We start from the raw sequence: 16,692 nt of genomic DNA on the forward strand, positions 1-16,692 counted from the left end.
AATGTTCACAATTACCTAATTTATTCATCGATGGGCTTATTATACTTGAGTCTTTTAAAAATGTATTACCATATAAATTGAAATTTGGTGGTAAACAACTGAGTATTGAATAAATTATTCTTTAAATTTTTGCCAATCTGTAAAATTGGAAAGCTCCTGCTAAGTGCAGACATAAATTGTGATTGCATACATGGTTATGAAAAAAGAATCCAACAAATTTATAGTCAGATATCTACATTGAGGTTTTCCGGTTTAACCGTTCACTATTTGGCTTTGGACAGGTGATACTTTTAACTTTCGTATTCCCCAACAATAATGAATGGACAATTATAGACTTGCAATACCATATAGATGAAAGATTACCACTAGACTAAATCAAGCGAGAATTAATCTAATGCAGGTAGTACTCAATGACTACAACCAGGGCCAGAATTTCTGTTGTGAAGCAAGGCAGTTGTTAAGTGAATCACACTCAATTTTATGACCTTTTTGCCATAGTAGTTAAGCAAATCACTTGCAGTTGTTAAAATTATATGGTTGCTAGGCAACCCTACTCACTTTGCTTGCTGGAAGCTGGCTGGGAAGGTTGTAAATGGTGATCACATGACCTTGGGATGCTGCAGTTGTCATAGATACATCTGAATTGCAAACTGCACTAATTTTGATCGTGTGACCGTGGGAATGCTGTGATGATTGTAAGAGGAGTACTGGTTGTACGTTATTTTTTTCCAGTGTTGTTGTAACTTCGAATGGTCACTAAATGAATGGTTGTAAATCGAGCATCATCTGTAAGGAGTCAGTGTTGATTAGATGTAGAGGGAAGAATGCTTGGCTAAATAAGCCATAAGCCAAATAAGTCTGAATTAGCTGCATTTCTTTCTTATGCTTAAACATAAACTTTAAATATTTAAAGTTGACCCAAGTACTATAGTATATAATTTAAATAATATTTCAGTGTAAACTTTTAAAGTCATGTTATTATATAGCATGAGGCTGATTGGATGAAATAAACAAATATTAAATAAATAAATATTTCTACTACAGTATTGCAAAACACTATACATCCAGCAATAGATTTCAAGCTTCAGAATTCCCTTTTGATATAGTAGCCATAAATCCCTAAATTTTGAGCTACAAAATTGCAGACGAGTATTAGGCAGCAGCAAACAGATACAGAAAGCCAAATCTTTGCTCAATCTTGCAGCTGTCAGGATTTACTTTGTGTATAACAGCGATCAACACAACCTTCTGCTCGTTAACACTGGAAAAATGGTAAAAACAGAACATAAAACCTATAAATTCAACAGAACGATACCCTTGATGATACAGGTCCATCATTCTCCATATGGTCTCTGGAAGAGGTGTTTTCCTCAATTTCTGGGATTCTCAAGAGTGATGCTATTGTATAAAATAAGGGGTAGAACATAAAAGTAAAATTTATAAGCTCCCAAAGGGGGACCACTAACAATTTCTTGCTCAGAAGCATGCACTAGATGGGTCAATTCCACTAGGAGAAAGCGGTAGTGAAACTCTAAACTGCCTCTGGAAATGTATTGGTGGCCAATTCAGGACCTGGGGCACAGATGTTCTATGGTTTATGAGTTTTTGAAATATTTTTTTTTATTCCACCTTTATTTCTTTATAAGTAACTCAAGGCAGTAAACATACGTAATCCCCCTTCCTGTTCCTATTTTCCACACAACAACCCTCTCAGGTCAGTTGGGCTGACAGAGTGACTGGCTCAAGGAAACCTAGATGGTTTTTCATGACCAGAACTAGAATTTACCGTCTCCTGGTTTCTAGGTGAGTGCCTTAAGCACTACACCAAACTGGTTTTTGCCATTAAGGCAATGTTTCCCAACCATAGTAATTTTAAGATATGTGGATTCCAACTCACAGATTCAATTTTGGGAATGGAAGGCCATTCATCTTAAAATGCCTAGGGTATTCTGGGAGCTGAAGTTCAAAAATGGCTAAGGTTGGGAAACACTGCATTTAAAAGGACTGCTGCATGCTGGGTGATTTTCTAAGGCAGTCCTTACAGAGTGCATTGCAGAGGTCCAGAGGTCTTCAAACTTGGCAACGTTAAGACTTGTTGGCTATCCTAGCAGGAGAATTCTGGGAGTTGAAGTCCACAAGTCTTAACGTTGCCAAGCTTGGGGACCCCTGCGTAGTCTAACTGTGCAATGGGAAGCATTCCTGATGTCAAGTCTTCCCCTTCCACGCAGCGCTGCAATCAGGGGTGAAATCCAACAGGTTCTAACATGTTCTGGAAAACCGGTAGTGGAAATTTTGAGCAGTTCAGAGAACCGGCAAATGCAATCTCTGGGGTGGGAATAGAGATTTTGCAGTATCCTTCCCCTGCCATGCCAACCAAGCGACGCCCACATAACTGATAGTAAAAATAATGAATTTCATTACGGACTGCAAGTGACATTAATGTAGCATGTAGGGAGAAATGCTAAAGTGTGTTTTAAAAAGCAAGTGCCAGTCTTGGTGTCACAACCACAGGAGAGATTTTTCAGCATTCAACAAACATCATTCCGTAGTCGAAGGGCGGTCTCTCCAAACCAATGATTTTCTAAACCTGGCCACTTTAACATGTGTGGATTTTAACTCCCAGAATTCTCCAACCAGCATGTCGCCAAGTTTGAAAAGCACTAGTCCAAACCAATCAAATAGCAGGTAGGAATAAAGGCGAGCCAATGAGAATTTCGGATGAACCAAGCCCCCGAGCGCTTCCGTAGTGAAACTACCCTCGCAATCAGGCACAAATTATTGCACGGCGGCATAGAGGAAAGGGGCGGGGCTCGACGGTGACGTCTGTGGAGATTTTAGCACTATCATAAGCAGCCGGAATGAATATTCTTCCCAAGAAGTCGTGGCACGTCCGCAACAAAGATAATGCGGCTCGCGTACGAGGGGGCGAAGCGGAGGCTGAAGTTCAGCGGCAAAAGAGAGATTGGCCCGAATCCTGAAAGCTGAAAAGGAGTTTGACGTCATCAAGGGGCATGCGCAAATGCAATTATTGCTCGGCTTGGTCGGGCAATAATTCTACTGCGCGTGCGGCTACTGTCCATGTGTTTTTTGTTTGTTTGTTATAGCGAGTTTGGGGTTATGGTAATACTTTACTACGTACGTCTAATCAAATCCATAAAAGTTAAGTGCTTCCAAACGGACAATCTCAACTCCCTAGTGTGGAAGGGAGGTAAACATTATTTCCAGGGACCTAACTCCTATTTGGCCACTGTTCAGAAAGAGTTGCAGTGCTAAAAGGTTTATACGGAATCTGAACATTGTATCTGGATTCTATGAATTCTGCGTACAGAATAATCCTGCATTCATCTTCCTGCATGGGTTAATAAAGAAACAAAGTCTGAATTTTATCCAGACTTAGAAAAAAAATGAACAAGATGGCAGTTTGGTTTTGACCGTTCCATTATTGTCAAAATCAAACTGCCTGCCACCTCGTTCAATATTCTGTATTCTGTAATAACAGAAGCACCATCAGTTTCTTTTAAAATGAAATATTTTAAACTGAGGAACTAAATTCTTTGCCAAAATGGATTCTACTTAATCTGGGATTTGATTGAAATCAGGATTTCTCCATGTGGGTAAAGGGCCAATATTATCATGCTTTAATCCCATCACTCTGGAGCTGAAGGGAAAACTCTTTATCATGTAAAATGGACTAGCTCAGGCTTTAATGGCTCATTGACAAAGGGGAATGGGCAGGAAACTGCAGGCAGCTATTCTGGCTTTTAAAACATGTTTCTTCCTTTTCACATCCATAGAAATATTCTGCCTTTTCAATATTTCCTAGGATATTTCATTTTTCTGGGAGAGGGCTGGGTGAAAACTTCCTACACTAGGATATTTCATTTTTCCAGGAGAGGGATGGGTTTTAATTTCCTACACTAGGTTTTAATTGGCAGCTAATTTTGAATGTGAAACAGCATTCAGTATCCGGGATTCATCTGTACATCTGGCCTGAATGGGTGAAATTTGAGAAAAGATTGATTTAAGAATAGCTGTTCTGAAAGATTTTTAACTGAGGAACTAAATTCTTTGCCAACATGGATTCTACTTAACTTGGGATTTGATTGAAATCAGGACTTCTTCTGCTGTTATTAAGTCAATGGAAAAAAGAAGAAAAGTGACAAGGTGTCATAGAACATTTTTTTGATTGTAAATGTTGGAAGATCCCATTGCTGTTTCCTTTAATCTGAACCTTAAGTGAATATGGAGGGACCAAATAAATGAGATGCAAAGCTTTTCATGATGCCTTTTTCAACTGCCTTTTTCTTTTTTTCCAAGTGCCCTTTTCTGGACTTCTGCCACATTTATATCCTAACATTCTTTTAATATTAATTATTTCCTTTTCCTTTGACAGTCTTGTATATCCTGAATTGAATAATTTATCCTTACTATGAGAGTCTATCCCAGAATTCTCCAGCAAGCATATGAAAAGCACTAGTCCAAGCCAATCAAGTAGCAGGAACAAAGGCGAGCCAATGAGAATTCCGGATGAACCAAGCCCCCATGCGATTGCGAAGTGAAACTAATCGCAAATTATTGCACGGTGGCATAGAGGAAAGAGGCGCGGTGGGGCTCGACGGTGACGACTGTGGAGGTTCTAGCACTATCATAAGCAGCCGGAATGAATATTCTTCCCAAGAAATCGTGGCACGTCCGCAACAAAGACAATGTGGCTCGCGTACGACGGGACGAAGCGGAGGCTGAAGTTCAGCGGCAAAAGAGAGAGGCCCGAGTCCTTTTAGCTGAACAAGAAGTAAGTAGTCGCCAGGGGCCACGCGGAAAGGTTTGGAATTCTTGCGTAACCTCTATTCCAAGTGGTCGCAATAGTTTTAAATGGAACGTTCTACTGCGCATGCGGGTACTGTTCATCTGTTTTGTGTTTGTTTTCCTCTGAAGGAGAGGTGTCAACATTTATTTCTTTTTATAGCGAGTTTGGGGTTATGGTAATACTCTACTACATGCATCTAATCAAATCCATAAAAGTTAAGTGCTTCCAAACGGACAATCTCAACTTCCTAGTGTGGAAGTGAGGTAAACATTATTTCCAGGGTCGTAACTCCTATTTGGCCAGTGTTGCAGTGCTAAAGGTTTATACGGAATCTGAACATTGTATCTGGATTCTGTGAATAATCCTGCATTCATTTTCCTGCATGGGTTAATAAAGAAACGAAGTCTGAATTTTATCCAGACTTGGAAAAAAAATGAACAAGTTGGCAGTTTGGTTTTGACAACAACGGCATTCCATTGTTGTCAAAATCAAACTGCCTGCGGCCTTGTTCAATTTTCTGTACTCTGTAACAACAGAAGCACCATCATTTTTAAAAAAATAATGAAAGATTTTAAACTGAGGAACTAAATTCTTTGCCAAAATGGATTCTACTTAATCTGGGATTTGATTGAAATCAAGATCTGCTGTTATTAAATCAGTGGAAAAAAGAAGAAAAGTGACAAGGTGTCATAAGAGCATTTTTTTAAATTGTAAATGTTGGAAGATCCCATTGCTGTTTCTTTTAATCTGAAGTTTACTGTTAATATGGAGGGAACAAACAAATGAGATGCAAAACTCTGCATGATATATTAAAGTGCCTTTTTCTGGACTTCTCCCATGCATATATCCTAACAAAATTAATAATTTTCTTTTCCTTTTCTGACACAATCTCGTATATCCTGAATTGAATATTTTATCCTCACTATGATAGGCAGTCAATTATCTTGTAGGAAATTAAATAGAGCAATGTGAGAGATTAAAAAGTTGGAAAGGTGATTGTTGATGCATAGAGAACGATACGAGATATATGGGAAATGTTCAAAATCAAGGATCTGCCATTATTTGTGTTCTATTTTTTCCAGAATTTTTTTTATTTTTTATTCTCTTACATACCATTTTAAATATACCTTCACATAATTGTTGTTCTTCTTTACATTTATCATTCTTAATACATTTATTATTTCATGTAAGAGGTTATAATATATAGCTTGGGTTCTTTGTTTACCATCCCTTCCTCCTGTTGTAACACCACCTTATTTTCCCTTTCTTTTCTCCCTCCCTCCCTTCTCTACTTCCTTCCTTCCTCCTCTCCTTCCCCTTCCTTCTTCCCTTCCCTTTCTCCTACTCCTACTCTTCCTCTTCCCCTTCTTGCCCTCTCTCCTTCTCTTCCTCTCCCTTCCATCCTCCTCGCCTTACCTCTTTCTTCTCCCCACCCTTCCTTTCATTCTCTCCTCTCTCCCTTTCTTTTCTATTATTGTAGGTGTCTCTTTTAGGTCTCAGTTTATGTTTCCTTGGGATGGTATTTCCGCAAACCCAAATATTATTTAATATCATTTCTTACTCCCTTACCTTCACTAATCTATCCTAACTATATTCCCCCCCTTTGTGTTTCGCTCTTGGATATATACTTATATATTTAATATTTTCTTTTCTGTTTTCCCCTTCTCCCCCCCCCCTTTTCCATTTAACAGTGCATCGCCTGGGTTCTATATCTTCTCCCTACTTTATTTTCTAGTTTCCTTTCTCTAGCCAATCATAAAATCTTCCCCATGTCTTGAAGTACTCCAATTCCTCTTTATCCTTTATTTTCATTGTCAACCTATTCATCTCTGCACAATCTAATATCTTCTTTATTATCCCTTCATCTGTTGGTAGCTTATTTAGTTTCCAATTTTAGGCAAATACGATTCTTGCTGCTGTAGCTACACGTATAATCAAATAAGTATTCTCTTTCTTGAATTTCTCTGGGATAATACCTAGTAAAAATATCTCTGGTCTAAATTCTATTTCTTGTTGTAACATTTTCTTTAACCATACTCTTACCTTAGTCCAATATTTCCTTGCTTCTGCACATGTCCACCACATATGATAATAGGAACCTATTGCTTATTGACACTTCCAACATTTCGCTGATTTGTCTTTAAACATCTTTGCTAATTTTCCCGGTGACATGTGCCATGTATAAAACATTTTGTATAAGTTTTCTTTGTAAGCTGTTGACATGGTTAATTTATAGTTCCTTTCCCATAGTTGTTGCCACTTTTCTAACTCAATCGTATGACCAAAATTCCTTGCCCAAGTTACCATTGTATCTTTAACCACTTCTTCTTCTAACCTAGTTCTTAGTAGGTAGCTGTATAGTTTCTTGATTATTTTTTCTTCCGTTTCCGTAAGTATCTTATCCAACTCCGAATTCCTAAGTTAAAACCCTATTCCCTTTTATCTTTTTCATATCTTGATTGTATTTGCAATTGTGAAAACCATCCTATATCAATCACTTGTTTTTCTAATTCTTGTTTTTGTTTTAGTTCCCCTCTTTCTGTTAAGATATCTTTGTATCTAATGACATTTTTCATACTACTAATATTTGGATGTGACTTTCATTGTTGAAAACCACATTGGTAATCTCGCTGCTTGATAATATAATTCCCAGTTTGATCATCCAAATCTACCTTGAACTCTTTCATTTTTATGTTAATTCTTGCTTCCCCCTCCGGCCATATATATTTCCCCACTATTTTATTCATACATTCAAAATATTTTTTCTCTAATTTTATTGGTATTGTTTGGAGTAGGTTTAGCAGTCTTGGTAGTATATTCATCTTTACTACTGCTATTCTTCCCATCAATGATAATTGTAGGTTTTTTCATCTTTTCAGATCTATTTCTATTTGTTTTCTCACCTTATAATAGTTATCCTCCTTTAGGGTTACACACCTTGAAGTCAATTGAATACCCAAATATTTCACTTTTTTCACCACCTATCTGTCCAGTTTCCCCATCAACTCTCTTTTCTGTTTTTCGGTCATATTTTTCACCATAATTTTTGTTTTATCTTTATTAATCTTCAAGCCCGTTACTTCTCCATATTCTTCTACTATTTCAACTAGTTTTGGCCCTGTTTCTATTGGATCTTTCATAATAAACACCAAATCATCTGAGAGTGCTTGTAATTTATATTCTTCTTTCTTGTATTGTATATCATATATTTGATCATATTTATGAATCCCTCACCAAATCCCATAATTTGAAATTGCATTACCATAAATTGCCAGTTCACATTATCAACGGCCTTTTGTGCGTCCAGAGATAACAATGCCATTATATGTGCTCTTGATTGTATTACTGTACTCCTATCATCTGAGGAGATTTGGTATAGTCTAATTTAAAGGTTAGCTGATTTATTCATATTCTATTTAAACAGAATAATTAAATGTAGACTCTGGCTTGAATGTGTTAGATTTATTTTTATTATCACCTTACTTGCTCTTGATTTGAAACACACAGAGGCTTTCACACTATTTAGGAGGTTGTCTTGGGACAAATTGACCTAAGTATAAGCCTTGGATAAATATCTGCCTTTGATTTTAGGCCCGGACCGAATTCTTACGGAAGAAAGCACGTCTGTCAGAAGGTGATAAGAGTGGCTCAGAACTTGTTTCTTTGGATTCAGAAAAGTCCTCAGGACATCTTAACCTCTTTCAGGGGTCGCAAGAGAGTGGCAACAAAGAATATGAAGAGGAGAAGAAGCAGGAAAAGGTAATTGTGGAAAAGTAGGAGTGCAGTTTGCCAAAAATCTGTTTACCTAGTTTACCTAAGTGGGCACTGAAAGCCTTGAGATAGGCAGGCTCCTGTTGATGAGTTCTAAGAACGAAGTATGGACCGTAGTATTAATATTTAGGTACACACCTTTTAAATAAATCTGCTTGTTGGTGAATAGAATCCTGATTTAGAAGGTTTTTTTTTAATCTAAATGCATTATTTTTTCCTGATAATCTAAACGACCGGGCTAATATGTCAATGTAATATGTCAGTCATCCAGGCAAACGTGTCTGAAGGTTGAATCATGACAACTGGATTCAACTTTCAGACACCTTTGCCAAGGATGACTTGAGAGTTTTTGCATTGACACATAGCAACACATTTTGGAGAGGAAACCCCTGAAGTTGTGTGAAGTTTATACATTCCAATGACTCTTTGCCTAGCTAGCTTGCTCTGACTGATGAAACTGCCTTGAGGAGCACTGAAACGTCTCAAACGAACAAAAATATTAGTCCTGTTGATATTATTCAACTTTCACACAACTTCAGCTAACTTTTGTATCCTAAATAATCATGTTCTTATACTTTAAACCACAGTAGCATAATGTCTAGTGGTTACTGTTAATTAAAACCTGTCAGGAAAAGGGTGATTATTAAGTGATATTCTGAATTGGATCCCAGGGTGTTCACTGAATCCACAGTAAGCAGTTTGCTTTTCAGAAGGAAAATAGGGAAATACTCCTTTGATTAGAATTATATACCTGGGGCACTAGAATATGTGTGTGGGGGATGGATGGATGGATAGCATGAGTAATGTCCTTAATTTTTTATCCTTTACAGGAACGAAAAGAAAAAGCTCTAGGAATCCTGACTTATTTGGGCCAAAGTGCAGCAGAGGCTCAAACATCCCTTCCATGGTACCAGGAGCTGCCAGATCGTAGCAAAATCAATGCCAAAGATGAGAAACTTAAGGGAAGGCTGGACCCCCTGGCTGAGATGGGGAAACATTTATACAAGAAAAAGTGCTCTAATAAAAAGGAAGAAAAGAAAGAAAAAGGAAAACCAAAGCACAGCGAAAGCAAAGGAAACCTAGCACTTAGGTAGGTATCCCTTTTGTTGTGCACTCAAGAAAATTGTCAATATCGAGCAGCAAATGGCTTTTCGGTGAGGCAGTTTCTGTTTTTGGAAGGGATATCACCCTGCAAAGCAGAATGTAGGGTGGTGGGTCTACTGGTATTTAAGGATTAGATCTGATTTTGTTCATGGCTGCCAGGTTACCTTTGTGAGGCCGGTGTTTTATTGGGATGCAAACTGGGTTGCATCTTTTGCTTGCCTGGAATAAAGCCAGCTTATATGTAGCTATTATAGGATCACAGGGTATATGCTGAAGGTACACAACAGTGTCAGCCATATTGGAGTTAATCTGATTAAAAGAATAGCCCTTCTAATTCTGCAGAACCTCATATTCTATGCACGACAATATTATCTGCTAGTTTTAACCAAGCCCCAGGGAATATAAAACCAGATCTGTACTACTGGTAGTGCTCGACTTATGACCACAATGGAGCCCAAAATTTCCATTGCTAAGCAAGACAGTTGTTAAGTGACTTGTACTGCATTTTATCACCTTTTGGCCACAGTTGCTAAGCGAATCACTGCAGTTTTTAAGTGAATCTGGCTTCCTCCATTGACTTTGTCAGAAGCCAGCTGGAAAGGTTACAAATTGTGATGGCGTAGCTTTGGGACAGTACAACTATCACAAATTCATGCCCCTTGTCAAGCGCCCAAATTTTGAACAAGTGACCATTGGAGATGCTGCAACAGTGTAAGTGCTGCAACAGTGGTAATACCATGTCACTTTTTTCATTGGCACTATAACGTCAAATGGTCACTCGATGAATAGTTGTATGTCGAGGACTAATGCTTATATACCATAGTGCAGTGATGGCTAACCTTTTTTACCTAGAGTACCAAAAGCACACATGTGCCCACACCCATAATGTAATGCACCTCCCATGCACCCCACCCCCCTGCACATCTGGGTGTGACATTCCTGCGCTCCCCTCAACCCATGTGCATGCCCCCCCACACTTGCCTCGCAGATATGCACGCAACACCCCCCCCCTCCCTTTGGCCTCCCATCCCAAAACAGCGCTGGTGGGAGGGAAAGCCTCCCATCCCAAAACAGCGATGGGGAGAGGAAAAAAGCCTCCTGTCCCAAAACATCACTGAGAGGGGGAAAGCCTCCCTTCTCAAAACAGCACTGAGAGGGGAAATCCTCCCTTTTCAAAACAGCACTGAGAGGGAAAATCCTCCCTTTGCAAAATAATGCTGGTGATGATGGGGCACAGACTACAGAAAGTGGGGAGAAAGGTATGCACATGCGTCTCCCGCCTGCAGGGTAAACCCAAAAATCAGCTAGCCAGCAGGAGGCATACGTGCTGGGCAATGGCTTGCGTGCCCGCAGAGAGGGCTCTGTGCCACCTGTGGCACACATCCATAGGTTTGCTATCACAGCCATAGTGCTTTACAGCATCTCTGAGCAGTTTACAAATATTAACATATTGGCCTCAACAGTCTGGATCTTCATTTTACTGACCTTGGAAGAATGAAAGGCTGAGTAAAACTTGAGCGCTGCCAGGATCGAACTCTGGCTGTGGGCAGAATTACCCTGCAATACTGTGTTCTAAACATTGCACCACCATAGCTCCTACAACCTGTAATTCCTTCCCTAAAATTCAGTGCATACTTGGAGATCCCAAAATCCCTGATTATTGAGGAGATAGAATTTAGGCAAACCATATCTCTGCCTCCCCTTGTGGATTGTTGAACTTTCCTGGGTCCCATCTCTCTTTCTTTTGCTTTTGCTTTTCCTTTCTAGGTGCCCATCTTCTTCCCCATCATGCTCTGTGGAGCAGCTCCGCCAGGAAAGGTTGCAGAGGGAAGAGGCAGAACGAGCTCGAACCAAATCTCTTCTTGCCCAGAGATCTGGAATGGGTCCACGCCGGGAGGAAGAAGAGGAAATGGATGAAAGGAAACGGGGCTACAACTCACAGTTCAACCCCCAGCTGGCAAGACAGAGAGCAGTGAAAGACAGTCGAATTGAGTGGGTGTAAAGCAGGAAATTTGGTTAGTCAAACCAAGTTCTTCAGCTGAAAATGTTGAGTGCAAAATGCTTCATAGAATTTCTGGCCGCAGAATTTCTGATTGTACAGCTGTAGAATTTAATTTGATTTTGCAGTTAATAACTGCAGCTAGATTGTTGGTGGCGCAATACTGGAAGAAGGAAGATTTGCCCACAATTCAAGAATGGACATTGAAAATCACAAATTTAGCCGAGATGGCTAAAATATCTGCATTTTCTTTTTTTAAATATATTTTAGACTATTTTTGTTAAAGATTTATACCGTGTATGGGTTCTGGGAAGTCGGGGGAGGGAAGGCTGGGTGGGGGGGGGGAGGGATGTATATTAGGCTTGACGAGGGATGTTAGATTTTAAAGTAATACGATTGCACATGTATACTGTCTTTTCTTATTTTTTCTTTAAAACTAAGATATGTTAAGTATATTGATATGGAAGTATAAATACCATCAACAGAGAATGCAGTTTGCTCGGAAGTTGAAATACACCAAGGGAATGAGAGGAAGAGTGGGAAACAGAGGAGAGAAGAAAGATAGGAAGAGAGGGATAGGAGAGAGGGTAAGGGGGGGAAGATGAGGAGGATAAGGAGGAGTGGAATGAAGAGAGAGGAGGAGAAAGGAAGGGGAAGTAGAGTAGAAAAGGATGATGGAGGGAAGAAAGGAGGTAGGAGAGAGGTAGAAGAAAGAGGTGTATGGAGAGCAGAAGAGCTAATGATGGGTTTTTATCTTTCTGGGTATTGATGGCAAGAGGAACTGATGTAATTACTTTAATACAATAGGATATTGGCTATGTAATAGTATACATGTGATTATATGTTATGAAAATGGAAAATAAATTTTTTAAAAAATTATTTCTGGTCGCAAGAAATTCTATGAAGAAATTCTATTCTGAATTGATGTAAACATATAGTAATACAATACGATGTGGGACATGTATAATAGTATACATGTGGTTATGTTATGAAAATGAAAAAAATAAAAAAACTTTATATGTAAAAGATTTCTGGCCATAAACTGCAGAATCAGGCCAAAATGACTTGTCATGTGATTTCTAGGACGACTTTTGCTCAATTATAATTATCATTCACTAGAACACAATATTGAACAGGAAAATCAGCCAAGCAATTAATCTGTTTTTGCTGTTTGCTCTGAACTGCCAGAACCCACCCCCACAAAACTGGATTAAAAAAGGATAAAATTTCCTGATCCAATAACTTGCTTTATTCTTTATAGCCTTCCTGAAAATATTTTAGGGGGCACCATGTCAATGATTCAGAATTTAATTGTAAATGTAGCAGCAGCAAACCCATCTCGGGCAGTATGGAGAACTGAGACAGTGCCACGTACATCTGTCTCAAAATAATAGCTTATTGCCCTAAGAGATGGACCAAGGTACTAGTCAAAAAGCAGTAAACCTGGGATATACTGAGAAGACTTCTTCAAGAATGAATGGTGGAAGATCCTGGAGGTGGTGAGGGGTCATTTTTTTTTTATGTGGTCATTGTCAAAACTAGCATTGCCAGTTTTCCTGCCATTGTAATTCAGTGCTCATTTTGTATGTGACCTTCTGCCATTAGAAAAATGAGGATGAGAAAGATTTTGGCCCACTGTGAAGATTTATCCTTGTAATAAGAGCATTCAGAGGCAGTAAGTTGTAAGGTTATGTTGTAAGATGTGAAAGACTGGAGCACTTCACGGTAATGTAAGCTAAGTGATGTAGGAAAGATTATGTGCTAATTAGCCAAATTATGCAAAAACAGGACTATTGTCCATAACCTGAACCTGCAAAAGCACATCTTAAGAATGAGATTGGTTTGTTATTCTGGACTTAAAGCTTAACAAGCTATCTATGTATTATAAACAAGTGGTGATTGATTGTGACCATATTACTGAATGAGATTGATTTGTTACTCTAGACCAGTGTTTCTCAACCTCGGCCCCTTTAAGACATGTGGACTTCAACTCCCAGAATTTGCCAGCCAGCTTGCTAGAGAACTCTGGGAGTTGGAAGTCCACATGTCTTAAAGGCGCCGAGGCTGAAAAACTCTGCTCTGGACTTAAAGCTTAACATGCTATCTATGTATTGTAAACAATGATGGTTTGTGACCATATTACTGTAGAATTCTCTTAAGATTGGTTGGGAAATAAGCAGCCACAATTTGCTTCAAATGTTGCTGAGTATCTGGCTGCTTATTCATTATCCAATAAACATTTCCCTTTTTAGTATATTCCATATTAGTACAACATAGTATATATGTTGTCCTGGTCAGCCATAAACTATATGATTTTGGAATATTACAAATTCTCACAAAACTAGCAAATGGACTTGCTCAAAGCAGGCCGAGGAAATTTACTTCTAGTCACTTATAAAAATGAATGATCTCGCTCCAGGCTTCTAAGTAGGGTTTATAGAGAAAGGTGACCTTATTGCCACCACATGAATACCTCACTGAAAAAAGTTACTTATGACCGCTTTTCCACTTATGACTATTGCAGCATCCCAATGGTCATGTGATCAAAATTCAAACATTTGGCAACTGATTCATATTTATGATGGTTGCAGTGTCCCAGGGTCACGTGATCATCTTTTGACAAGCAAAGTCAATGGGGGAGCCACTTAATAGTTACTAACTGAACAACTGCATCAATTCACTTAACAGTGGCCAGAAAAGGGCGTAAAGTGGGGCAAATTTCACCTAACATCTGTCTTGGTTAGCAACAGAAATTTTGGGCTCGATTGTGGTTGTTAGTCAAGAATTATCTGCATACTCCAGGGAACCTTGGAACAGGGCTTGAATATATTGTGCGCCATTCTGACTCGCAGCTCATATGCCAAAAGATTGCGGAGTCCTTTCTCCCATCTCCAAGGTTTGATGGTTTTGCCCCCCTCCCCCTGTACAACAGAAGAAGAACACTCATATAAAACTATTTATTCATAAATATTTTCCAAAATGAAAATAGGCTTACGAAAAAATATCTTAACAGCGGCGTGGGCAGGATGCTCCAGTTCAGGGGGCTGGTTGAGAAGAGAGATCAGTCCCCCCTCCCCCCCTCCCAAGTTTCCCCAAATGTCTCCCTTTCCAATTAGGAATAAATTGCAAGTCATATTGAGGAGAGTGGGGGTGTCTTCCTGTGAGAGGAGCAGCAGATTAGATACAAGCTCTTAAATTTACGGTGGCAATATTTTGGAAGGCTGGAAACGAAAAGCAGTGTTTGGAACCAGGGGTGGGGGGGGGAGAAGGGAAGAAGGTAGAATCTCTAAAGTCATCATTCCAGTCCGCAAAGGGACTCTTCCAAATGAGGATTAAGGGCATGACGACAGTAAATGGCCTTTAAGGGGTTTTCCTTACAACTTGCAAAAAAAGCAAGTCAAAAATTATGGCCAAAAACAGGTGCCAATCCAACAGACTTTCCGTGGTCACCAGGAGCCTTGGTAACTTGAGGTTTCATGCTTCCAAATTTGCAAATCCTATTATTATTTTTTGCCAATTTGCCATTTCCAGCAGTGGCGAGTAGATGAAGGGGTCAGAAAACGGTCACCACAAAGCTTCATGGGACCTGATATTGTAAAAAAATCATACTTGGGCATCTAGCCAAACCGGGGGGACGGGACGGGACAGGGTGGAGTTTGCACCCAAAAAAAAAAGTTACAGGGCTGAAATGCTCTTATTTAGAACACACACACAAAAATGGAGAATGGGGGAAGCCACTCTTTTGGTGGGATTCTCAAATTCTTTTTTTTCCTTTTAATCTCCATTATGGCACCCAAATCTGGTGCGTAGGAAGGGTGTTCCCCCCCTCCCACTTCTGACCTCTTCACGGGCAGAAGAGAGCAAAGAAAAAAGGCAGAGGAGAAACCTGCCGCTGCCGCTGCCCCTCCTCCATCCTGCGGTCATTTTTAAAACTTGCATGCATTTTTTTTAAACATGCGGCTTGCCCCCTCCCACCCCGGTTGTTATTTGGGGAGGAAGATGAAGAGAGGTGAGGGGTAGGTGGATCTTCCTTTGCCGCTGCCCCCAGCACACCACCACAGCTGTCTCTGGAAGGAAAACTTGGCACCCCCTGCTGGCCCCAGGGCATCACTGCAGGTCCCGGTCTTCCAGGTAGCGGTATTCAAAGGTGAAACCTTCCTTTTTGCGCTGGCCCCATTTCTCGTAGTCAAAGTAGATGTAAGTGCCCTGAGCAGAAACAGGAAACATAACACAATTCGTGACCTCTTGCCTCACTGAACACATTTAAAAAGTAATCTAAAGGAATCCTGGACTGTTGCTAAATGATACCTGCCCCCCCCCCCCCCCCCCCCCGCATGAAAGCAGAAGTCCTGTGGCTTTCAGTGGGCCTGGTTCCTTGTCATGCAAGAGCCTCAGAGAATGTTACTTGAAGTTTACAACTTTGGCAATTTAGGAGGAAGCAGTAAGAAGTTATGGCCTATCCTTGCTGTGTCAATACTAAGGAAGAATGGAGAATTATTGTTTGAACCTCTATTTCAGATTTTAATCTGAACCCTTGCATCCTGGATATAAATTGTTTCAACTCCTACCTCAAAACAATGCTATAGCGCATTCATTGCACACCATGACAACTAGACACAAAACAGTTTTTCCCCGAACGCCATTACTCTGCTAAACAAATCATTCCCTCAACACTGTCAAACTATTCATTAAGTCTGTATTACTATTAATCTCCTCACTGTTCCTATCACCTATCTCCTCCCACTTATGACTGCATGACTATAACTTTGTTGCTTGTGTCCTTATGATTTCCTAGTATGATTTGATTGCTTATTTGTACCCTATGACTATTAAGTGTTGTACCTTGATTCTTATGATTTTTGAAAAATGTATCTTGTCTCTTTATGTATACTGAAAGCATATGCACCAAATTAAATTCCTTGTGTGTCCAATCACGCTTGGTCAATAAAGAATTCTATTCTATTCTTATTCTATTCTAAAAAAAGAGGGCCCCTTATGACCTGTATGATAG

At 39.6% G+C, this 16,692-nt stretch overlaps 2 protein-coding genes across 4 annotated transcripts in view; one reads left to right on the top strand and one right to left on the bottom strand.

Annotated features, from left to right (window-relative positions):
- Positions 1-3,834: 3,834 nt before the first annotated feature.
- Positions 3,835-11,846, top strand: LENG1 (leukocyte receptor cluster member 1). The gene is made up of 4 exons (XM_032238156.1): positions 3,835-4,792; positions 8,399-8,566; positions 9,409-9,668; positions 11,450-11,846. Exons 1-4 carry the CDS (start codon positions 4,661-4,663, stop codon positions 11,682-11,684), a joined length of 795 nt encoding a protein of 264 aa, XP_032094047.1. The 5' UTR covers positions 3,835-4,660; the 3' UTR covers positions 11,685-11,846.
- A 3,465-nt stretch (positions 11,847-15,311) lies between these two features.
- The window catches only part of CNOT3 (CCR4-NOT transcription complex subunit 3), a 41,799-nt gene continuing 40,418 nt past the window's right edge, over positions 15,312-16,692 (bottom strand). For all 3 annotated transcript variants that reach the window (XM_032235782.1, XM_032235780.1, XM_032235781.1), the window contains one exon: positions 15,312-15,887. In XM_032235782.1, the coding sequence (XP_032091673.1) occupies positions 15,789-15,887 (99 nt within the window). In that variant the 3' untranslated portion in view covers positions 15,312-15,788. The remainder of the gene's footprint in view (positions 15,888-16,692) is intronic.

This window comes from Thamnophis elegans, chromosome Z (assembly GCF_009769535.1).
Source record: "Thamnophis elegans isolate rThaEle1 chromosome Z, rThaEle1.pri, whole genome shotgun sequence".
NCBI classification, from domain to species: domain Eukaryota; kingdom Metazoa; phylum Chordata; class Lepidosauria; order Squamata; family Colubridae; genus Thamnophis; species Thamnophis elegans.